Source organism: Apteryx rowi, unplaced genomic scaffold (genome assembly GCF_003343035.1).
Source record: "Apteryx rowi isolate R43461 unplaced genomic scaffold, aptRow1 scaffold_73, whole genome shotgun sequence".
In the NCBI taxonomy this organism is placed as follows: domain Eukaryota; kingdom Metazoa; phylum Chordata; class Aves; order Apterygiformes; family Apterygidae; genus Apteryx; species Apteryx rowi.
The window spans coordinates 3,063,096-3,088,436 of NW_020451016.1; the positions used below are offsets into that span (position 1 = coordinate 3,063,096).

General features: G+C 38.0%; 1 protein-coding gene across 1 annotated transcript; it reads left to right on the forward strand.

Moving 5' to 3' along the window:
* The first annotated feature begins 4,606 nt into the window (after positions 1 to 4,606).
* DCTD (dCMP deaminase) lies at positions 4,607 to 23,853 on the forward strand. The gene is made up of 6 exons (XM_026087743.1): positions 4,607 to 4,653; positions 9,332 to 9,443; positions 9,855 to 9,990; positions 18,902 to 19,018; positions 20,538 to 20,634; positions 22,557 to 23,853. Exons 1-6 carry the CDS (start codon positions 4,622 to 4,624, stop codon positions 22,633 to 22,635), a joined length of 573 nt encoding a protein of 190 aa, XP_025943528.1. The 5' UTR covers positions 4,607 to 4,621; the 3' UTR covers positions 22,636 to 23,853.
* Positions 23,854 to 25,341: the final 1,488 nt, after the last annotated feature.

Here is a 25,341-nt window from a genome sequence, read left to right on the forward strand (position 1 = left end):
AGGTAACAGAAGAAATAAAGCTGTGAAGTGTGTGGGCAGGTGTTGAGTACAGAAGCAGCATGCCAAGAAACTGAAATTTTATCCTGAAAGCAGAAAATTAATTTCTCACTCCTAATTACAGAATAGTTATGATCATGACTATTATGGGTGGGCAAAAAAGGTAATTAATATTTTGGAAGAAAATGCCAGGGTTGCCAGATGACTTGGAAATAAGAATATAAGTCTCAGTTTACTTTCCAAAACGCAGCTTAGCAAGACACCTGGGATTTCTACTTCTCACTGGAGATATAAAAAGAGAACATGTGCAGTATTATCTGTTTTTTCTAGCACTTGTCTTTGTCCTGTTAATGGTGCTGGCTTGCAAGGGCAAGTATGGATTTATACAGAACAAAGAATTTAACAAGTTATAGACTGGTCAGAGACATAGATTTAAACATAAAAAAAACCCAAGAGAAATCATCAGCAAATAACATAGAAAGAACAAATCTAGCAGGAGAATACACTGATATCAAAGTACCGATGAGGGAATTAGGAGACTGGGAAGAGAGTATTTGCCTCTGACAGGAATGGTCAGTATAASTAAAACAAGAAAACAGTCAAAACTAAGGAAAAAACACAGTATATCAATTAAAAACTTTAGGTGAGATGAAAAATATAACATAGCTGTTATGTTAAAAATGGAAGAGAAGACTATTTTAAGTAGTACTATTTATCCGCTCATTTGTGACCCAAGTGAGAATAAAGTGCAAATAAAAGAGCTCTGGGAGAACACTCTAACTGTTCTCACCAAGGTGAGGAGCTGCATTTAGAGAATTAGTGAACTGCAGAAATTCTGAGTCTGGAAGACAGAGAACGTGATATTTAAAATAGGAGTCAGACGTGGACAGGAAGGAAGACAACTTAAATCCAGCTCTTGATCCCAGTTTTCAAGGAACAGATGTCATAGAAAGGTAAGGTATATGCAAGCAGGCAAAGCCTAAGAATAAAGAAGAGACCAGGTTTCAATTCAGTCTTGAAAATTATAGAAATACCTTAATATTGGCTGGATTCTGTCAGAGATGCTGATCATACTCAGTTTTATTGACTGCAGTAAGAGTTTTTGGCATTAAAAATTTGGCATTTTGGCATTTGGTATTGCTTACAAATCTGTAAAAATGTAGGCACAAAGACAAAGATTTCCATGTCCTGAATTTTGGCACCTGGGTTTGAAAATACTGGATTTACAACAGGCTTCAGCCTGCACCGAAATACCATAATTCTTAAATTGGTCTTGCTACTTGTCCTACATGGTTTTGATCAAAGGCTGGTTTAGCTGCATTTCTTATCAACTTTATTAATAGATAGTTCCAAAATTATACAGTATAAAAAGGTAGATACTGAAGTTAAAACTCCTGTAGCAATTCTGAAATGCTTATGCTCCCTATTCAAAAGGTTWCATTATATAAATTGAACAGTTTATTGCAGTCTATTTCTGGGCTGGTTTACTAACAAGCTGCAGTTAACCCAGTTTAGGTTTTCACAGCAAGGGGGTTGCATCAATAGCACTTTGTTCACAGAACAAAGCCTGACATTGCAACAAACCTCACTTGATCAATGAGGAAGTCATAAATTCATATTCTTGATTAAATTAACTATAGAAATTGAGAATTACAGAATATTACCAGGGGCTGCATTTGTATTTAATATGGTCTCAGTGTGTAAGTAAGYGTAGATGGAACATTTTAGCTCAAGTAGACATTTCTATTTGGAAAAATACTTGGAAGATGAGACTTGCCTAATAACGAATCGCCTTCTCTATGAAAATTATCCTGTCAGCTAGCACTGCTTCTCTGAAAGACAGATAAGAACCAGATGTTAAGATAAAAGCAGACATAAAGACGTATTGTTATATTTATTTCTTTTTGTCTCTCTCCAAATCTAGTAATTAGTTCCTGAATAACTCATTCTATTAGAGGGGGAAAAAAACACCTCATCAACAACTTCTTTCTACTTTTCCCTTAAGTTTTGAGAGTGATTTCAGGGTGGGTTAGCAAAATGTACACACCAGGTCCAGGCGAGCAGCAAATATTACTCTCTGAATCACATCTTACACATATGCTATGTTTGGGGAAGAAATCTCACTTGCCAAAGAGTTAACAGTCTGTTGGCAAGCAGCAAGGAAGTGGGGAGAAGGCCTGAAACCTGAGGTTTCCTGAAACTCAACTTAGTTTGCTTTTATCAAAAACTGACAAAAGGTAGAAGATGAGAAAATTTCATAGCAGTATGATAAAAAATATAAACATGTCCTGACAGGTAGTTAAATAGGTGGTTAGCACGTCTTTCAAAGTTAGATATTCTTATTAATGAGAAGCAATAGAAAACATTTGTAATCAGCTCAGGTTAGTTATTGACATCTATAAAGTAAATTCATGATAATCCATGCTAAGGACTTTCACCTAAGAAATGAGAAACATTAACAAAAAAACTATAAAACACTACCGGAGGTATTACCACGCTTCTTCACATACATCCTCCTTCTGTGGAATAAAAGAGAAACACTTCTAACATTTTAGCTCTGTCCTTGTACAAAACTAAAAGAAACTCTGCCTATTCTTGGAGTGCATGGCTGTCTGAAGAGGAGCTTTGAGTTTCAGCATCTCAGTTCTGTCACAATAATCTGAATGGTCCTGAGACAGATGAAGGCACTCTATGCTTCTAGATCACAGCCTAAGACCACATTAATGGTGATGGGGATTCAGAGAGCAGACCTAAAGGAATGGCTGCTTTTGCAAAGCAGGCAGCCATCAGAGACGTCTTCTGGAACATACCAGGCTGCTGCCCCACACCTGTAACAAGTCAAGATAACTGCCCACAGCACAACCCTGTGTATCCAGGCACAACTCCTGTAGCTATCTGTAATCATATGATTTACCCCCAATATCTGCATTCAGCAAGAAGCTATCAGGTACTCCTCCATAGCACCTTCTCATAACAGCAGTCACAACTTGGCCATAGAAGCTTTCAGTGTAATTCTAAAAACCAGAAGAAAAGAAAAACAAAATGTAGCTAGGTTTTACTAAACACTAAAAACGTTCTATTGATCATTATAGGCTCTGTCTTTTGGCATAGCCTCAATAACTATGAGCACAATGGGTTCCCTGATTTTCCTGTCTTCTCACACACATGCTTGTGTACTAAATTATCTGGTGTACTAACTTTCCCAGTTTGCTATGCCTATGGTCAGTAAGTGGGACTATAAAGCCAGCCTCTGGGATAGAACTACTATGTGCTCTGTTTCCCAAAACTGTCTTTTTCCCCAACCTGAAGTGTCCTCCTACCTGAAGAGGAAGATTTTTGACCTGGCTGCAGGAAACAATTATTTTAGCCATGTCCCATGGCCCTGCTCAGATCAACGGTTCAGCATACATGCAGTCTGCTTTTGTACTTTCACTATACACAAGCTACACAGCTTATGTGCACAAATTCCTGGGAGGGCACCTTTCAAAGGCAAGCGTTGTCTTTTGTCCATTACTGCTCTCCCTGAGCTCCTCACACTTGTCACTGTCTCCGTGGGAGCTGAACTGGACACACAAGGCTAGATTTTTGGTAGTCGTTACCTGAAGTCTTACAGCCCTGCGTAGCAAACATCAGTAACTTGCACCCATTTGAGAGCCTTTTAAACAAAGGCAGGCAGGCCGGCCCTCTTAGCAACCAAACAGGAACAGCCAGGGTAAGGAGCCCTTCACAGAAGGAACACAAACACATCACACAAACACATATGCATTTATTCTGCACTGTAATTTGTATTATATGTGGTCAGTGTATATGTTTAGCTACCTGAACATCCCAAGAAGCTTCAAAACCTTGCAGTAGCTGGAGTTATTAATAAAACATAATTTACTTGCACAGCAATTTTATATGCAGAGAACAAAAATGATTTTTAGACATTCTAATATGTTAATACCAAGTTGGAATAAATAGCATTTACCTCAAGAGTCTGACTAGGGCAAGAAGTGCTTGTGTCGAAGCATAATGTTAGAATTAACATCTGTCAGAAAACGACACTGAGGAATACAAAAACATTAATGAAAGAAACTTTAAAATACTGCAATATTAATTGAAACATAGGAGTGGAAATGGCCTTTCCTGGGCCAGTCAGGTCAGTTCTCATGTACTGCAAATATCTTGTTTTTAATGCCTTTCATAAAAGTTATGATGGAGCTGGATAAAGTAGCCGGGTTGGTGCTCTTTTGAAGGCTGTTTTGAAAGTTCACTCCTCTGACAGTTGGAAACTTTTCTCATTCCAATCAAAAACGTATTCGAGACCAGTTTACATCCCTTTGTACTTGCGCCAGCACTGCCCTTTAGCTTAACTAGCTCGTTTACCTCTCCGATACAGACAGCATTCCTCTGAGCCGTCGTCGGTGAGCATTTAAATAACTCTGCCTACAGCCCGACTTGCCGGGGATGTAACTTCCACCAAGACCAGGCGGCCCCGGCGCGGCCCGGCCGCGGGACGCGCCGGGGCCGCCGCAGCCCGCCCTCAGCGGCGGACATGGCGGCGAGGCGCGCCCGCCCCTGCCCGCCCCTTGCCCCGCCCGCTCCCGCTTTGGCGCCAAACGGCGGCGCGGCCGGCGGCGGGATGAACGGCCACGAGCCCGGCCTCCCCAACGGGTACGCTACGCCCGGCGCAGCGCGGCGCGGCCGGGGGGCTGCGCGCGCGGGGGGCAGGGGCCGTTAGCGCGTGGTGCGGAGCCGTTAGAGCGTGGCGCCGTTAGCATGTGGCCGGGCCGGGGCAGGGGGGAGGGGAGGCAGCGGCCGTTTGGCGGTTGCCGCTTAGCGCCCGGCCGCCTTCGAGGAAACGCGGTGCCACTTGAGTGTGGCCTCCGAGTGCGCAGGGGCTTGCAAGCACCGTGGCAGTGCCTGGGGGCTTTAGCGGGGTGTGGTGGGGGGGAGAAGCTGCTGTGGGCTTAGCCCGGCGCGTGGCTGCTGCCGACAGGCTCCCAGAGGTTTTTTTGTTTTGTTTTGTTTAAATAATTGGAATAGGAAAAAGAGCAGGTAGAGTATCTTACACTCATCATTTCCCCAAATGCAGACGAGTACAAACAATTAGTTAAAATCACAGAAGTGATACTGCAAAAGCAAAATACATTTGGTGATGGAAAGCATTGTTGTGCTGCTCAGTTGGGACTGAATATTGCTAGAAAGCGTTTATAGTTACAGTTTTTCTATCTCATGGAAAATTTGAATATAGATAATTTTTAATGCAGGGGATATCACCTTTCTGTAAGAAAGGTTCACTTTCTCTTTCAAAAAAAATCAGAAACTTATTTTGCAATAAGGACTATGCAATGGTTGTACCTCAGTACCTACGTGAGGGGGAAAATAAGTAAAGGAAATGACATCCATTTGAACAGTGATTACAAACAAAATGACAAGACTTAAGGAAAAAGCTAGTATTGAAAAGGATTGAGAAAACATGTCTCTCATTTGGCTTTTGGGGAACAAGAGTATTGCTGAAGACTTTTTTTTCTTCTTTCCCCCTTATACACAATTTACCTTTTTTTTTTTAATTTGAAATTCTTTGGGTTGAGTAACAAAATGTTGATAGTTGATCTTCAGTAATATACTCAGTGTTGGAAAAAGCTAATACAATATAGTTGGAACTTAATACACATGATGTCAGAGATTAGAAAGCAGAGGGAGTAACTTTAAAAAAGTGTGGGGAAAGTCTGYTCTAACTGTTCTCCAGTTGTACTATAGTTGCATAACTGACCATCATAATTCTCTTCTGAAAAGATTTGAGGTGATGTATTCTACTTTAGGATTCTCAGCTAAATCTTTCATTAAGATACATTCTGCTTTTTAGTAACTGAATGAGATTTCTTGCTTTTTCAGATGTTACAGTTTACTTGAAGGCTAGATGGATAAAAAGGAGCTGAGGAGGGAGGCACTGCCCTTTAATTCCAGAATCTTTTTTTCTGTTTGCCTTTGAAATACTACTTACACAGTCTTTTCTGCAGACTACTAATTATTTTAGACTTTGAGGCTATTTTTTTCTTCTTTCTTGAGCAATGTTACCTTCATGGCTTTCAGTTGCAATCAATTTTGGCAAATTACCCTTACAATGGTTGTACTGGTCAAATTCATAAATTCTTATAAACTACCGTAAGGGTAGGCCTTATTTGCATATTTTACAGCTACTATAATATTTCTGAGAGTAGCTTTCACTCATGGAGCTCTAGATGTTACAAATAAGGGTGAGGAAGATGATCAGCTGCCTAAAATCTATAAACTTAATTTTTCTGTGCCTGCTTGACTGCTCGCCAAGTATTACTTCTCCTTGGCTTCTGCTCAATCAGAAATGAAGTGTTTTATACCCATTTCACACTCTTGTGTTCATACACATTGAGTTCAGGGAATTATGTAGCCAAACATGGTGATGCTAAGTAAAAGTAATTGAGTAGGGGTTTGTTTATTTATATATATATATACACACACACACACATATACATATATATACACATATATATAATGACATATCCATATATATATATATTCTCCTTGATGTAAGCCTTCTGCTCATTTTTTTCAGATATCATGCTTTTCCTGTGAAGTTGGTGCTCTGAGGGACTTACACTTACGTACTATGCTGTATTTACAAGAAAAGTAAATAGTAGCTTTTGTTGTTTTTTGAACAAATAGGGTGTCTAGGGAATAATTTAACAAAGGAGATCTCAGAATCTCTTAGTTCAGAGCACTGTTTTTTTGGAGGGCTTTTCCCAGAATGTTTTATTTGGTGTAGTCTTGTATTGTGTGTTACATGTCTCCAGTTAGGGCTCTCTGAAGACTTCACTGTGAGTGTCACTAGTTTAGATTATTAAAATTATCTTTTGAAGTCTGCTCTTTCTTGGATTTTGTAAATCTGTGCTTTTGAGGGATATTTTAAATAATCGCTGAAATTAGCTGAAGCATAGTTTTTTAGCATTGCAGTTAACCTATCAAAGTTCAGTATGACATGGAGAGGTATAAGGACAGGTCTTTAATTTCTTCTTTCTGTTGTGAACTTCTTGTTCTCTGAGCACTTTTCCTGGTTAGTAGGATACAGTCCCAATCCTTTAGTTAGGATGATTAAATCCAGTTTTGGTTCTCAGAATCATATACTTGACCTTTGTGTTTGCTTTGACAGTTGGCAATATTTGACAATTCACAATGTTGTCAAAGTGTGTGAAAGTGTGTGCTGGTTATGCAGAATGTATATTTTCTCCTTCCTTACATTGAAAGTATGGCCTCAATGATAACCATAACTCATTTCAAGAGCAAGACAAAATTCCTTATTTGTAATATGCCATATTATGAGCTATTCAAAGACAGCAATTTATCTTTGGTAAATAGCACCTTGCAGGTTTCTAAAGTTCAGTTTTATCATGTACTGGTATTCTCTCCACTCTGACAGTGTAATCTTGTTACAAAAACTGGGCTAACTGCAACCCTCTAATATATGCTTTTTATATTTTTGGTTATAAAAGTAATAATTAAGAAAAATACTTGTCCTCTAATGTATGCTTATGTTCAGAAGGTGCCTGGTACTAAAGCTGCTAGGAGATTTCTTGCTGCTTGCAGTTACCTGTGGTATTTTTCTGCACAGTTGTACATTGCTAGAAGGTATCTCAGTCTCTCTCCTTCTTTCTCCTAATGTGCCTTAAGCTGTAGTTCTTGGTAAGAGGATTCCAAGAAAAAAGTACTGCACCACTTATATTTTTATAGGCTGTTTTCTATATTGTATTTGGTATGTTCCACAGATTACTGAAGAGCTGTTGAAGCTGTGACATCATTTTGTTTTTTAGGTATAGTAATGAGAAATGAGATTTTGGGGAAGTTTCTTTTGGATTTGATTTTTTTTCTTTAAAATTTGCTTAATTTAAATATGTTTGAAGGGGAAGAGAGTTATGTCTTTCTTGCCCCCTCTTTGAACTGAAAAGCACAGAAATTTCCTGTTACGTGTCTTCTGCTTTCCAAACAGTCTTGTCAACTGTTAGCAGGCAAGAGAAGGTGATATCACTTTCCCCCTCCCTTCCCCAAAATGCAATTCCCAATATGGAAAGGAACAACTTTTCATACCACTTTTATACATTATATCTACAGGGGAAGTTCTTGACCCCATCCCTCCTTCTGTTTTTAGAAGGCTTACACAAAGGGCAGAATCTCCAGAGAAATTTAGCTGTGAATTTTTAAAGCAGGAAAGGCATTCTTGAGGTGGAAGAGCTAGTTACTGTTGTAAATGTGCTGCTATTGTGCTGCTTTGTGTCCTAGTTTTGAGCACTGTAAAGCCTTAATAGATGAATTGTCTCTATGCAGTGCATGCCTATAGACTAGTTCTGTTTCTCTCTGTTAATAGCAGCCTCTGCATTGTTTGGATGCACCCTTCGTTTTCTTTTGTTCCATTTTGTTTTAAAGTCGCATGGTGGGGAGGAGGAGGAAGGAGGTTAAACTTCAGTAGAGAGGTACACAGAGAAACATATCTCCTAAATGCAATATTAAAGGCCTTTTTACCTGCTTATTTTTGGTGAGAGCCCCTTAGTCTTCCTAAGGAAACAGACGGATGATCAAGCTGGTAGTCTGTAGCCAGGTGGACCTTGCTGCTGCCTTGCAGTGGGTGCTCAGAGGGGCCATCAGAATGACTTACAGCTTCAGATTGTTGCTGGTAAGTGTTGTAAGAGAGGCAAACTCATGGCAATAATTGCATGGGTAGAGATGAATGACCACATGGGAAGCTTCTAAATAGAAGTCTAGTGAATACTTGTTGTAAGCAAAAGTATGAAATAGCTTAGATTAGAGGCTTGCAGTTAGCACAGTCATCATAAAAAGATTATGTTGTTTGAGTGGAAAGAATGCCAGTACGTGATATTTGTGAATCTTAGAACTATACAAGGTATTCTCTATCAAGAATAAATTGCTCTGTCTTTGAATAGCTCAGTGCTTTGAATAGCTCAGCCTTCTTGTCTTAAACTGAAATTTGCAACCTCATTTGGGTGCCTTTCTCCTGAAAGGAAAAGTCACATACAGGTTCTTGGCAAGCACATCACACTGATCATTTTACTGTTAAACTGCTGGTGAATGCGTAGTCTTTTYTGGCCAAATTCTGATCCTGATTTATTCATATTGACAGTAGTCTGATTATGTCTTACTTTCATATTTTTCTGAGAGCCAGACCTGGATCCTAGTGTCTTTTGAAGCAACAAAAATATCTTTTACCCTTTTTTTAAACTTGTGCATACTAAGAGAATGTAATCTGTAATATCTCTTGCGAAGTGTTGTTTGCTAATGGGTGTTTTTTTTCCATAAACTGTAGGTTTGGCAATGAAATATCCTGCAAAAAAAGAGAGGATTATTTGGAATGGCCTGAATATTTTATGGCAGTTGCTTTTTTGTCAGCACAAAGAAGCAAGGATCCAAGTTCTCAGGTAAGAAGGCAGCATATAAGAGTAACATAACATAATCTATATTGCACATTGTATCAGATGTGCATGTAGCAATTTCAGGGATTTCTTATTAAAAGTTATTTCAGTATATACTATTCAACTTCTAACATGGTAAGCACCTTTTGTTACAGAAATTCTCTTACTGGGCCTGACCTTGCATGTATAATTCTGTGTATATGTTTGCAGCCCAAAGTTTTGTAGATCAGTCCTGATTATTTTAAAGCTCCATCAGTTAGATGCAACAGTAGCCCAACTCACTAGACGGTGTGACTTCATATGAGGTGAAGCTTGCATCTCTTAAATGAGGTTTGCAGGACTAGCTTTTCAGGTCTCATGTCTCTTGTTGATGTGTTTTGCATGCTGCTGGTACTGTATAAATCTTATTTTATTTAGGTTGGTGCTTGCATTGTAAATTCAGAAAACAAGATTGTTGGAATTGGATACAATGGGATGCCTAATGGCTGCAGTGATGATGTACTACCCTGGACAAGAACAGCAGCACATAGACTAGACACGAAATATCCTTATGGTAAGGCTTCTTGTGGTTGACAGGTCAGACTTGTGATGTCTGTATATGTGTGAGTTCAGCTGGCAAAACATTGATCATTTTTTCTTCCACTCAGCTGATTTTGTTCATGTGCATGTACATGGTACATCAGAATAAAAATCACAGTTCTGAAAATAGATTAAATCAATCTTTGTGAACGTCTTCCTTGTGAAGTATGTTCATAAATGATTAGTCATTTTGGATTAGATAATGAAAATTAACAAGTATAACACAATCATGAGAACACAGTTGCAGTGTATGCAAATGATGCTGCTTTTGTGTGTTTGTCTCCACAGAAATTACTGAGATTATGTAGATGAAAAACAAATAATTGGGCCTAAAATACCATTATTAAACTTGTAAAGTCCAGTGCTTGTGGGAAATTCCAGAGTTCAGGTGTTTGTAGACAGTGCATATTGTACAGGAGCTAAATTATGGTTGTTTTGAAGTATGTGATCACATTCTGTCTTGTCTGTGCTGTTTTTGTCTCATCTGATGTGCAGTGGATCTGCCCTGCTACAGGTGAGGTGAATTTCATTGTTTCAGCCTATGGATTTGATTCACACTTACTAAATGAAGAAAATGAATGAAGAGCAAGGAGGTTTTCATGGTAAATAAGCTGAGCACTGCTTTGGATCCTATCTTTGTGTTTGGAGCAGGGATAGGTTAGTCTTCTGCAAGCCTGCTTTAAAGGATCCTATGTGAATTTTGGTGCAGCTGTTTGAACAGGGCTGTACAGTTACACCTCTGGGCCAGATTCCTTTTGCAGGAACCGGACAAGATGACTCACTGGGCTGCCTCATCCTTACCACCATGGGGCACATCACTCCTCATGCCTGTTGAGCATAGAAATGGAGTTGACAGCTGCTGCCTGTGGCCCACAATAGCTGATTTTGGGAAAGAGCCATGGTTAGGGTTGATAAGGAAGGGAGGAATGTGTGCTCTCTTAACTCTCACTTCTTCCACTTGCTGCTTCCACATGAGTTCCTACTGAACCTGTATGGGGTGAGACCAGCACAGTAGGAGCTGTGGGAACTGAAAAAATGGGGATTAGGAGTTCCTTCATCCTGTGCTGGGTCTCAACCTGGCTAGGGTTCAGGAGTGGCAGGGGAAGAGTTGCAAAAACCCCTGAGAACTGTATTTTTGATTTGTAACTCTTCCTAATTTGTCTGATGCTGAATTTAGACTTCTACTAGTTTTGAAGTTTCCTGTGTTCCCTGAGAGCCTGATATGTTTTCTACCTTCCCATAGCACTGAAGTGAAAGATTATATGCAGTAGCTCAGCACATAATTCAGCAGTTTCATATTTGAGTTCTTATAACCCTGATACTTTTGTCACCGATTACACTTTGTCCTTGTTAGGTTTACCAGTTTGTTATAAAACCTCTTCCATTAACTTTTAAACTTGAGATGATTTCATATTATTTCTCATAAGAGATCTGTTCCTGATACTAAAGGCCAGCTAGTTGCAAACTTTTAAGTCTTAAGAGGTTTTCCCTGCTCTAAGGCAGGGAAGTGGTAGTTTCATGTGTGATGAAGGTATCATAATAGTACAGCTTGGTATGACTGCCCTTTATTTATATAGGGTGAGGAAATAAGTGTTATCGCATGAAATAAATACAAAGTCCTGAAAACAGAATATTGATTTTAGTTAAATCCTTATGCTTGTTATAAGGTCTCAGTTCTGAACTAAGATGACTGTGGGTGGTCTTTGGTACCAGGGCATGCTCTTGGACAGATACAGTAATAAACACTCAAATCTAAACTGACCAATTTAAACTAAAGAAGTAGTATAGACTTGTGAGGAACTTTTGCATAAGATGACCTGAGAATTTTTTTGTTTTGTTTTTAGTTAACACTGACTCCAAAACACGTGGAGTGTTTTAGCAAGTAAAATTCTCTAATATGTGATGTTTTAAAAAATGCACTAACCAAATAGCCTACAGAGATGAGTTCATCTCTAGGAATTGGTCTAACCACTGCCTTTCCCTCCTAAGAATCTTAGTCTTCACCTCATTAAAAAAATCACAGCTTTGTAACATATAGTGTCTGCTGTGATGAATAAAGGACCTGTTTTGTAATTCCAAGGTCATTTAAACTCTAGCAGTTAATATTAATCTTGATAGCACAGTTGACAGACCAGACGAGTATATATTAAAAAAAATTATTCTACATGAAAAAATTGTGCTAGACTCAGATGCAGAGAATTGCTGCTAAAATCTCATTAAACTGTCATGTTTTCCTTTCTGTTTTTKCTAATCATCACAGCATTTGTGTAAATTGAGCTTTTTCTTTTTATCCTTGCTTTCTTCCTGACTAGCTTGTTCAGAGATGCTACAGTCTTACTGTTTGCTCCATTAACTTACCATGAGAATGCTGGCACCTTCATCTTTAGAGCTGCAATGTAGCTTATTAGGTAAAGCTGACGGTATTTGTGCATGTTTCACCACACTAACCTGGAAGATCTCTTCTAGAGCTATTGCATGCATCTGCACCGCTAAAGAAAAGGGCTGGGGGTGGATCTGAATGTTGAATTCCTGGTTTCGTGTAATGATTGTATGTTAGGCATAACCATTAGCTCACATCCCACCTGTTTTGGACCATTCCAAGCAGGTTCTCCTGAACAAAGCCTGGCTATTACTCTGTGAATGGCTCACTCAGAGGCCACCCTGGAAGGCAGGGTAGAAAAAGGACTATAAAACGACTATGGTGCTCTTCATCCGGTATAGGCTTGTAATGCAAAGCCTGCTGCGATAGTATGCTTAACCCTCCTTCCACCCTCAGGCCATACCAGGGGTTATGTAATGCATACTCTGTTTCATGCTGTAAAAATACTGCTCCGGTGGGCTGCAACACAGTCCTCATTTCTTTATGCACTTTGAACTGAAACATACAAAATTAAGTTTGTGGTGCCCCTGGGACTCTTGAGATGGGGAGCCTTGAGGAAACCCAGGGCCAAGTGCTGTGTAATGCTGACAGAACCCTGAGTAAGATGAATGTGAACTAATCTGTGCCAGCTGGCCTTGGGGCCAGAGCTCAGTCCCTGGCCCGTCTATGTTTAGCAGCATAGACACAGCAGGGGACTGGACCCAGAGGCTGTCTTTGCAGAAGTGTGTTAGATGCTCCTATAATAAATTTTTTGAGCTCCAGCATACAAACAGATGGGTATGTTGACCCCACAGCTCTGATCAGTTTCACTGTTTCATAGCTAGAAACCTTCCTATTTCCACCCTAAACTTATTTGTGGTTAGTTTACACTTTTGTGTGTTTTTATAGCTTTTCTTATTCACAGCAGTTAACCCTCTTTCCTTCTCTGCCCCTTCCTTTATACACTTATCAGTAACAATAATCTTTGCTGCTTTTGTTTTGTTAGAGCTAAACAAGTCTTGTCACTCTTAAATTTTACTGCATCCTGAAACTTGTTGATTTAAATTTCTGAATGTCTCAGTTATCTGTCTACTGTGTAACTGTACAAATCTGACCTGCATCCCAAAGTGTGGATTCTGCTCAGCTCAATGCTAGGGAAAGGGCTGTGCTTGATTTTGAAAAATTATTTACCTATATATGAGTGTAACCTGAGCTGCTGCTACTGAAAGAAAGCATCAAAGCATGGTAGATAGTGCTCACTTTACCTTAGGGGATGCAAATGTTTGTAAGTCATTGGGGTATTACAGGAATCGTGGTGTGGATCACCTGTACTGATACTATTCACTGCTTATGAGAGTCTTGAAGCTGATTAAAACTTCTTTCCTTCTGATTGTAGTGTATGCCTTGTTATATTAGAAGGTACTTGGTTGGCATTCTGTATGCCATTTTGCACAGCACAAAATAAGGCTTTCATTGCCGTGTTGGAACTGGTTCTTTCCAGGCTGCCAGTTAGTGACAGGAATGGGGATGTTTCTGTGCACAGAAGAGAAATGGAAGGCTAGTCTTGAATGCCTACTTTACTAAGATGTAATTAAAAGCTGTTCCTAAAGCTTTGTGTTCAGTACAGTGTGCAGAAGCTTCTTAATAATTAGACAAAATTCTGGCTTTCAGAGTCAAAAGTGAATGCCCTCCGTTTCTGTTAGATGAATCCAAGGATTCGATGATGCACTGTTTCTTCTCGCTGATTGTTTAAAGTACTATGTTTTTCTCCTATTAACATAAGTCTTCCCACTAATGCTTGTTGCTGTGCTCCTGTTATGCCCTCTGTCTCCACTGTAATCTAGGAACATCTATCTGACAACCAGTCTCTAATTAAGAGAGTTCTAAAAAAATGACTGGAAAATCTAGAAACCTCTAAGCAATAGAGAAAATATTGAGTAAATACACTTACAAATATTTATACAGGTTCAGATATAGTAAAATAAGTGCTGTGGCAAAAAGCGTGTTCTAATTGAACAGTACCTGCTGTGTAAAATGAAACAAACTGTTATCACCATTTTGTTGTGTTAGGATTATGAGCTTTTTGTTTTCCCCCCCACCCTGAGATGAACACTTAAATATATTCAGGCAAGCATTACTTTTATAGAGGCTGTTATTTTGACAGCACAAAATGAAGCTGGACTGTCCCTTATTCCTGATTACAGTCTGAAGAGGCTAAGGCTGCAGTGGAATCTGGTCATGTTTTCCTCATCTTTCTGCCCTGACCACAGCAATTGCTCTTCCTTTAGTTCACAGAGTGGGAAAGAGAGCATCAGGAATGACTGAGGGTGGTGTCAGCCCCATCATTAGTGTCCTGCCCCTCTGCTAATGCAGTGACCAGCACCCATTCCCCTGCTTTCACAGGTGTGAAAAAAAGATTGGCATCATCCTGCTACTTCCAGAGCCATCAACCACTGTCCCCTACGGTTGTCTAGGCCCTGTTCATTTTGGTAGCATATCATGATCCTTGCTCAGCCAAGCTTCAGTGGTCCATGGGGTAGAGGATAACATGTAGGTGGAGCTTGGACAAGGTTGCAGTGGAAGAGGGGCAAGAACATGGCAAAGGTGAAGTTTTTACCAAAAGACTGAGAACCAGTAGGTCAAACTACAGAATTCCCTGTATCTGTTTCTATGCCAGGTCTATGTTGCAAAAGAGTTTGCTGTTACCATACATCTCTACTGGGAATCTAATATTTGTCAAGTTGGTTAACATGGCAGTCTGAATAAGCTAAGTCAAAACAGTATAAGTCAAAAGAGTGTAAGTCAAAACATGCTGCGTAACAGTCTATTTGCATCAAGTGCATTCTCTTTAAATGTAGCACCATATTTAGTACATAATTTCTCAAAATTCTTGGTTTGTTTCAGTTAGCAATTAATCATATAGAAAGCTCATTACCACCCCCAGCCCCTCCTTTGATTGCTTCTAACAAGATTACATTTTATGGTGGTTCCTACTCCAAGCTCTTCATCAAGCATATAAGTCTTATAATACTATTAATAAACACTTTGAATAGTCATATGGTTCTTAGAAAATGACTTGTGTCAGAAAACTTTTAGTAGGTGGGAAGAGTAATTCTGACACTACAATCCACTAAGAATATCTTCATAATTAGATTATTAATACTGAAAAATTATTCTGAATAGGGTAAGAAAGGATCTCATATTTACCCGGTAGGCTTCAGGATGAGTGCTACTCATATCTGCAACTCAAAGCAATATGCAAGGCAAAAAGAAGATAAAAATACAGTAGCAATTAATAGTATGAGTAATGAAGCAGTCATTCCTCTTTCTTTTTCCTCTCCTGTGAACATATTAACAGGTGGTGGGAATGTCAGAACATATACCAACTTCTCGTTGCATGGTTATTTCTTCAGCTAATGAAGCCTTTAGAGAATACTTTTCAAGACATTTTCCAGAATGGAAGCTGCTGTTGCAGACTTAATATTATGTTGGCTATATGTGAATATCAAAAAAAAAGAAAAAAAGTGGGGGCCCCATAAGGTATTATAAAAATTCTTAGTTTTACTAGTCTATTTAAATACACAGTTATTCCAGTTTTGAAATGCCGTGCACCTGTGCATGATTAAAAAGTTAGCTTCCTGCTGTCTGAAAGAGAACAATATGTCACTAGTAATGGTCCGTGCTCTTAGCAAGTTAGAAAACTCTAACAACCAAATGAAGACTACTTAGCTATTAACACCAGGGGTTTTGGACTCCTGAATTTGATTTCTCGCCTTTTAACTAATGCTCTGTACAAAGTTGGAAAGGTAATGCAAGAAAGACTTGTGGGTAGTAGACTATGTTTCTATAAATTTGTCAATAATCAATGCCTGCCTGCTAAGGAGAGGGAAATCGAGGAAGAAGGAATGGAGAGTAATGGGACACAGTGTAAAAATATTTGTCTGATGCCTATACCTTCTTAAGGACCATCTAGTAAAATATCTCATACAGAGGCCAGTAGCAGATGTCTAGGGAAATGTATAAAACAAAGACACAAGTGTAATGATAGTTCCCCAGAACGTTCTCCCGGGTTCCAACTACTGAGTCAGAATGGTTTTGTATTTAATAGCCTTCAGTAGCCTGGAAAAAACATTGGAAGAGAAAGAATGACTTCTTGAATCAATGCAAACTTTTAGCCCCCTACTATTTTCTGCAGTAGGGAATTCTTCAGTTTAGGTACAGCATGTATAAAAAAACCTACCACCTTTTGTTTTCAAAGCTGCTTTCTGCTGGTCCTGTTGGAGACCCTGCTGTTTTTTGTCTTGGAATGAATTAGTCTCTGTTTCTTCCCTATTATCATCTCTGGGTCGTCTTTGTCTCTTTCTCCAGAGAGTCGTTAGTTGCTCTTAAATTCCGATTGTATTAAGATGATCAGAAGGCAAAATTTCTTTTTTCCCTCACCCTAGCTGATTGTCTGTTATAGGTTATTTTGGGATTGAAACTGTTTTTGCTTGGGAAGAAGTTTGTTGAAAGTTTGTGTAAGTCAAGGCAGTTTCTTGAAGGCTCTTATCAGTGCAGGAAGGAAACTTTTTGCAGTAGTAATAATGAAATATGTCTGTTTTATGGCTGAAGTTGTATGAATTTTAGCAAAGGAAAAATATGGAGGGAACTAGTGGATTCTTGAGTTGTGAACCTTTGAAAACGTTCTTAGCCTTCTTTCTGGAGGTCTTCCATATTTTAAACTGCTGGCTAGAACAAAAGTATACTATTCAAAGAAAATGAGAAGTGATGGTTCTGTCCTATCAACCTAACCTAGTTCCAGCTGCTGAAATTATGGCACTGTGTTTTTCACCTGTTCTTCCATAACCCCAGAAAAATAGTTCTCCCACAACCTACTGTAAAGATAGCATAAGATTACTGCAACTTAGTAATATTTTTGGAGTTGAATGTATTTTCTGGATTTTCTAAAAATTTATAACTTTAATACTAATTATGTCTTATATACTTGGTGGTATATGTTTAAAATGCAGTGTGACCCAGTTAAAGTTGTAATAGAAACCTTCATGTGAGTCTGTTTTGGCTTGTTAATTTCCTATTTTTATGCAAGTTTCTAATTTTACTTTTTATGGAAGGTACGTGGACAGCGTGATCACGGTGATGTTGGGAACTGCTTGTAGAAGGTGATACTGAGCTTTCTTTAGCAAGTGTTTGGTCCTTTGCGACTTGTCTCCATGGGAAAGTTTGTGTGCTGTAAGTTAGGCTGTAAATTTATAGTGCATTAGCTGTTACATGGAAAATTCCATGTGGACATTAAGCACATAAGGAAAGCATTTCCATTCAGTAAGGACTCCTGCATGTTTGAAACTGCTGCACTCAGTTGTTCTTCATGTGCTGAGATCACTCACATAGAGGTCACTACATAGTAGCAAGTGTGCTATAAACTTACACTCATAACTTTGCCTGTTTTAATTTTCCTGTATAGACAAGAGGGAGGAAAACTTATTTTGCATCCGTCCCTCAAAGTAAGCACTGGAAAAACTCCTACGTTGTCTCTAAATGAGCCCAAACTCACACTTCAGCACCTGCTTGTGAAATAAGTCAGGGCTCTAGACAATTTCTTTGTAGATAGGTTTCTAAATTATGCAACTTACTGTTATTCCTTAAAAAAAAAAAAAGAAAAGAAAAGAAAAAGAAGAAGAAGAAAAAAACCCAGGAAGTTCTAGCAGAGGTCCTGTTACCTAATTTTTTCTAGAGGGCCATGGTGAATGGAGCTCTTTTCACCTCTGTTCGTAACACAATAGATAATCTACCGATGTGTACAGTATGAAAACATAAACCTGAAGTGCTAATGTCCAGAAAGAGCTATTTTGTTATGGTGGAATAAGGCAGAGTAGTCTGTTGCTACCTGTGCTATCTCAACTCCATGGAGAAATACAGGACTTTGTTTTCTTGCTTGGGAAGTCTGGCACCTTTTAATGAGCAGTAAACTCACTTTAATAAAGCTGTGACTTTCTTATGGTTGAGTGTGTCTTGTGTATTCTTGGGGTGAGAGAATCATGCAGCAGAGCTGAGCAGTTCTGAGACTCTGAGGATAGAGCTGCTCAGTTTTACTTCATGATTCTCCTGCCTTTAAGAGTGCACAGTGCGCTCTTATAACCATAAGAATGTTCTATCTGTGCATGTAAACACATAAATGAGCTGTTTTATACTGGCAATTAGATACTCCAGAGAGTTGTGAAGCTGTGAGATATTGCTTCACTTAGGGTGGTTGAAGCTGCTTGGCCCACAGCCTACAGCTTTGTTGCCTGCTATAGGTGTTAGCAAATGGCAATGCTAATGTGCTTAATGATATCATTACTAATCGGCAGCCTGGTCAGAACAATTGACCTTCATTGATCTTGGTATTTCTGCTTTTATTTCTTCCTTTACCCTTTATGACAAGCTGTGCAAGCTATTTGCCTTTGAAAGGATGTAAGCCGTTATAACATTTTAATTTTAGTGTGACTGACTTATTTTAATGAACAGTATTATGATTTTTTTTAATTAGTGTGCCATGCCGAATTGAATGCCATCATGAACAAAAACTCAGCTGATGTGAAAGGCTGCAGCATGTATGTTGCCTTATTTCCATGTAATGAATGTGCAAAGCTCATCATCCAGGCAGGTAAGGAGTAGTGCCAGCTTGATTTGTCAAGGTTGCAGTGCTGCCTTCTTGTTGGTATCTTATCACAGATGTATTTGATGTTAAATTGCTGCTGTTAGATCTAAATTAATTGCACTGTCAACTTCATCGGATGCTACTTGTGGGGTTTTTTTGCATCTGAATGGTGCCAAATTTTTCCAGTGCTAATTGCATCTTCTGTGATTCTAAGTGTGCTTCTAATTTAGGTTTGTAACTTCTTAGACCAGGAGCTGCCAAAGAACAACACAGGCTTTGCATATAATTACTGTCAATTTTACTGTGCTCTGACACATTGAATAGAGTAGGGCAGAAAGAAATAAACTTCTGCATGACAAAAGGTCTGTTGGGAGTATATACATGAAATTTTAATTTGAATGTGATGCATGGTAGATATTTGAAGATTTTAAAATATCTTTGCTCATAAATGTCATAAGACTTCTACGATCCTACTTTAATTATGTCTTTCATTACAATTGTTATAAATCTGTGCCACTGCAGCAAGTGTGCCGGCCTAAATGTGTTGCCTTTTTCAGATTAGGCATATCTGCAGTAAGCTTTGGTTCCGTAAAAATCTGTGCTTAAGATAGCATCTATTTTGCTCAGTAAGTAAGGTTTTGCAATCCTAGGAAGGATCACTATTCTCAAAAGTTTCTTTTCCCACTGATGGTCACAGGAATCTAGGAAGAAAGAAAGTAGCAAAGAGAACACTTCTTTGAGGGGTTGAAGGGGGAAAGACTCTTTATTTGTGCTAAGCTTCTGTTCTTTACAGAGTCAAAATTAAATGGTCTTCAAGGCAGATTTGCTGCTTGTTCTCAGTGTAGTACTACATTGGCAGTAAATAGCAATGTATTGACATTTATGTTGTCTGGTAAATACAATAAAGTGTTATAGCCTCTGAAACTCTGGTAACTTCTCTTGGGTCAGCCTTTATACTTTCCCCTTACCTAAATAGGACAGGAATCGTCAATTTAGGCATAGATCATTCACCAGTTTGAGGCAGCATGCTTTCATGAGGATTTGAACTTGGGATTGGCAGTTATTTATAAAACAGAACCAAAGGAAAAACCATTTTATATAGCTATGCATTTCGAAAGAGAATGGGATTTGGGGTTTAAGTTCTTTGTAGGAAACTTGATTTAAATTATATTAAAAAGGTAGAAAAGAAAGATTTTCAACTATTTTTTGAAGAAAATGTGTAATTTCTAGTTTTTGTCTTGCATTCTTGGCTGCAAGTTTTTGTTTCTGGTTTCCTGAGGGAAAACTTCAGTGAAAGTGGGGGGAAAAGCATATTCCAATGTTCTTCAGAGAACTATCTTCCGAAACAGCTCAGTCTTGTATAAATTTATTCTCAATCTCTAATATTTGGGGAAGAAGGGGTGTGCCAAGGAGTTTTAGAGTATGTAGATGAATGCTGTCTTTTCTGATTTTGTACATCAGATTTTTATATGACTTTTTTTTTCACTGTTAATTCTAGCCATTTTTTTCTATATGACTTTCCTAGGCATAAAAGAAGTTATTTTTATGTCTGACAAGTATCATGACACTACTGAAATGACAGCTGCACGACGCATGTTTGATTTAGCTGGAATTATATATAGGTAAGAGAACTTTTGACTAGCTTTATTTTTATTTTGGAAAGGAAGAAAATGGTGTGTGAGACACCAACTTTAGGGCAATGTTTTTTCTTCTTTGCACTACACAATGTTTTGTTCTCTGAGTGCCTGCAAAAGATAATGAATTATCAGACTTTTGCACTGACTTTGCCTTGTTTTTAGTTAGAGTTCGATTTGATAATGTTTGTATGAGAAAATAGTCTGCTTGGAATATTCATTTCATTCCTGGACTTTCTTTGGAGACTGCCAGTGAAACTGTGATTGTGATGGTGGTTTGTTATGTTGTACTTGAGAGAGTTATAGCTCACCCTGCTTTGAGCAGGAGGTTGCATGACCTTGTGAGGTTCCTTCCAACCTGAATTATCCGATGARCTGAACTGAAATGACCAATTCATTTTGTGTGGATTACCTGATACTTATTGAATATTTAGTAGTTTGCTGCAGCCAATTTGGGCACATATCAAACTAGCCACCCATCATTTATTATTGGTGTCTATAACTGTCCGGTCTCTTTTGGTTAGCTTTTCTTGTGGGGGAAAAGGATAGAAACTGAAGTATTTGCCTTGAAGTAATGAGAATCTGAAAAATGTTTGAAGAATAGGTTTTTAAAGACACTGACAGAGATTCCTAAAGACAATCTGTTCAGCAGCTAGTTTGATAGCAATAACATGCTGTGGGTGAAGCTAATTACACAGTCAGGGAGGCTTTGCAACTCTAAAAAAATTTACAATATTAATATAAAGGCTTCTAAAAATTTGCAAACATAACAATTCTGACAGATAAAATTTTAGGATGAAAGGTACCTGCTGGGCTAAGAAATATCCATGAACAAGTACAGCAGCACTTGAAATTCAGTTTTAGTCCTTCAGTGTATTTCCTTTCTATTAAATCTATATGACTAAGAAGCATAAATCATTCTGTTGCAAGTCAAATCTTGTCACTTTTCCAGGGTGAGAAGTGTTTCTTGTATTTCAGACTGCTATTATGGACAAAATGTATGTCTTAATCCTTCAAAGTTTCTGTGGTCAGCAGTGTGTGCTTTTCTGTGTTGACTGTTATTCATTCTTGTATTGATTATTAAGGATGTAGGTGGTACTTAATGAATCTCTTGAACTGAATTGCAGAGCTTAATTAGGCATTAAATCCACACTATTTGCATAATCCTTTGTTTACTGGAAGACTGTAAAATATATGCTCAGTCCCCAAATACCTTCCTTGCTAATTGCTGTAGCAGATGCTCTAATGATAATAAAAGGAAACATTTTGTGGCAGTATTAATTTTAGAGTTCTAAAGTTACAATTTTTAAATGATTCCCTCTTAACTAGTTTGTTTTTTCCCCAGTATGATGCATAATGTGATCTATTCTCCTAGCACAGAAAAATATTAAAATAGAGTAAAGCAAACTTTAAAGTGTTTTTGAAAACTTGGCAGGAAAAAAAGTGATCAAAAATATTTATATATATATATATGTGTGTGTGTGTGCGTGTAAAATACATTTTTAAAATTGTTAAAATTATATATAAAAATACATATAATACAAAATGTGTGTGTGTATATATATGTGTGTGTATCTATCTATCTATATATAAATGTATTTTTTTCTTTTAACAAAAATTTTAGCCCTGGTAACATGATGCCACCACCTGCAGTTAAATTGTTAAAAGTCCTTTGACTCCTGGGTAATTTATGAACTCCAATAGCCGAAGAACGTACGGCTAAACCGCCCCATGTGTCTTTTTTGTCTTAGTCCTTCTTGTCCAGGTTTCTCTCAGTGTGGTGCACTATAATTGGCTCCCATAGAGATGAAAGCTATGTGAATCCAAGGAACTTTTTTCTTCAAAAATTTAGCTGGAGCCAAAGCAAGCAAAATGTTTTAACCACTCACTATATTTTTCTTTATTTTTAGGGAATTCAAGCCAAAGTGTAACAAGATCATCATCGACTTTGATTCAATTAACAGCAGACCAAGTCAAAAGCTTCTGTGAATTAAGTCTCATTAAATCTGTAGAAGACTGTGATTATCCTTTTCTAAAAAGCTGCTAACACCTTTCATCTTGAAGTTACTTGCAACTTTTTAATGGCTTCTACAGCTAAAGTAGACTTCTAAGAAGTGTAAGGTCTAAAATGCCCCCCCCCATCACCACCACCTCATCTTGTCATGTGGAATCTAAATTTACTTAAAATTTTCTAATGCCTTTATCAAAGCTGCTTAAAAAGTATAGACCTGTGTAGATGAAACAATATAATGTATGTAAAGAAAGCTGTTCTGATTCTTGCTATATTCATTGTTGCATGCTCTGATAGGCTGTCAACATTAATTTAGACTCAGTTTAACAATGGTACTTACTGTAACAAGTAATATGTTGGAGTACACTAATATATGTTGATCTCTATTGGACATGTGGCAAAAAGTTGATCCGAATGGATAAGAAATGTTAACTGTGCAGATATTAATCTTCAAACTAGCATAACACTAGTATTTTAAAAGATTATACAGATTAACTAATATGTAATACTGTGCATTTGTTATCCAACAAATAGAATATTGATTTTTCTTTTAATTGCTATCTAACATTGTAATATATGGGGAGGGGTTGGAGAGGAAGTTGTTTAGGGTGTTCCATGTCAGACCTAGTTGTAGAGGAGCTTTCAGTTCTTTGTTTTTCCCAAGACCCCAGAAGGGAAGGGGGGTTGAGCAAGTAAATCATCTGGCTTTTTACTTGGGGCTCCTACTGGGAGTTGATTTTCATGTGTAGAAGGAAATTAATTTATTGGTCTAAGTTGCTTCTAGACAATCCAGCATAGTTCTGCCTTAAAATTAACCTGTAAGGTAACTGAATCACTTTTTGTTCTTTGAGAGAAATTGGAGATATTCAACCCATATCCATACCAAAAGATATAATTATGGTGTTAGCTTGTTTCCCAGTGCTGGTGTAGTAACTTCATTTTCATAAATGTTGCCTAAAATAATATCCTTTTTAATTTTATTTTGAGATCTGGGAATAAATTTGAGTTCCTTTTCTCTAATTTGATTTTTTTAATTAAATATGCCTAATGGCTTTGTTTAGATAACACTGGGATTTTTTGAAGCGTGGTTATACTTCAATGAGCTTTTATTTTCTCTGTAAAAGCTTTGTTTCATATTTTGGGACATTATGTAATTTGGCATCATACCAGTATTATTAAAGTCTTATTAAAATCCACTATGTTGAAGTAGACTCATTATTATAATATTAAACCATGTGCTTGGCTCCAGAGTGCTGCTGTTTTTGCAATCATATGCAAAGCATATTTTTCTGCATTTGTGATATTACATAAAATGTAATGTTCATGAACCACTTGGCTACTAAAGGGAGCGTTGTAATGTATTGTAAGATGTGTCCGTTATAAAGTAATTTCTGACTTTCTCTCTTTTTTTTTTTTCTTTTCTCCCTACAACTGTTTTCCACTTCAAAATTGGTCTGTGGCTTATTGCCAGAAGGAGAAATTTGTGCATACATGGAGGGGGAGGGTGAAACCTGAAAAATTACTTTAATAAAATGTCACTGAAACAGCTTATGCACATCTTTTTCCTTAGCCTGAATTAATAAGTAGAAGCATTTTGAGTTATACTGACTTGACAATGGGACAGAGGGGAAGAGATGAAGCAAAATTTCGGTTTGGCAGCAAAATTGCCTTTTTTTTCATAATAATCGCCAGTCTAAGTTCAGACTTAACCAGAACCACTATGCACACATCTTATTTTAAGTATTTTTTTGTAAAACCTTGGATAATGAGAATATATAATGTGTGTGAAAATTCATTTTTTTGAACTAAAGTCCAGATGTTTTTCATTTAGGAATGCACTAATCTTTGTAATGAGTTTTTTTGGGGGCACATTCCTGTATCTGTGTAACAGAAGGGCAGGAGCATGTGGTAGGATTTTAGACTTCTTCCAGTCACTGTTTTTGATCTGATAGAACCACATATATGAGCTTTCAGAGTAATTTTCAGTTGACTGAGGCTAGTAAGTGGGTTCTCTGATTTCCAGGGCAACTTTGGGGGGGGGGGGGAACCATATGAGCACATGCACACTTTTGAGAGAGTGTGTGCTTAACCTGAGGCTCATGTTCTAGAGTACACCTTTCAAGAAAGTTTGACCCTCATTGTCTGTGTGCATGCCTAAAAATCTAGATAGGCTTCTGGCTTTTTTTTTGYATTGTTCAGGAGGTGGTACTTTGACTTCCAAATGAAGAATAATGATGTCAATTACTACAGGAAATAATTAAAATAGTTAAGTATAAAAAACTGTGTTTCTGCTTCAGAAGTTCTAGTTATAGAATAATAGAAAAATTTAGGCTGGAAAGACCTCTAAATGTAATTAGTCTTGTCCACTGCTCAAAGCAGAATTGACTTCTAAGTTAGATCCAGTTACTCAAGACCCTGTTCAGATGAGTTTTGAGTATCTCCAAGAATAGAGATTCTGCAGCCTTTCTGGTTCACCTGTGCCAAAACTTGACCATCCTTGCTGTGGGTGGGTTTTTTTTCCTTTTCTTTTTTTTTTCTTTCTTTCTTTCTTCCATCCAATCAGAATTTCCATTGCCACAAGTTATGACTGTTGCCTCTGATCCCTTTGCTGTGCATGTCTGAAAAGAGTCTGGCTGKCTGCTCTCTAACCACCCATTAGGTAGCTAAAGTCAGCAGTTGGTTCC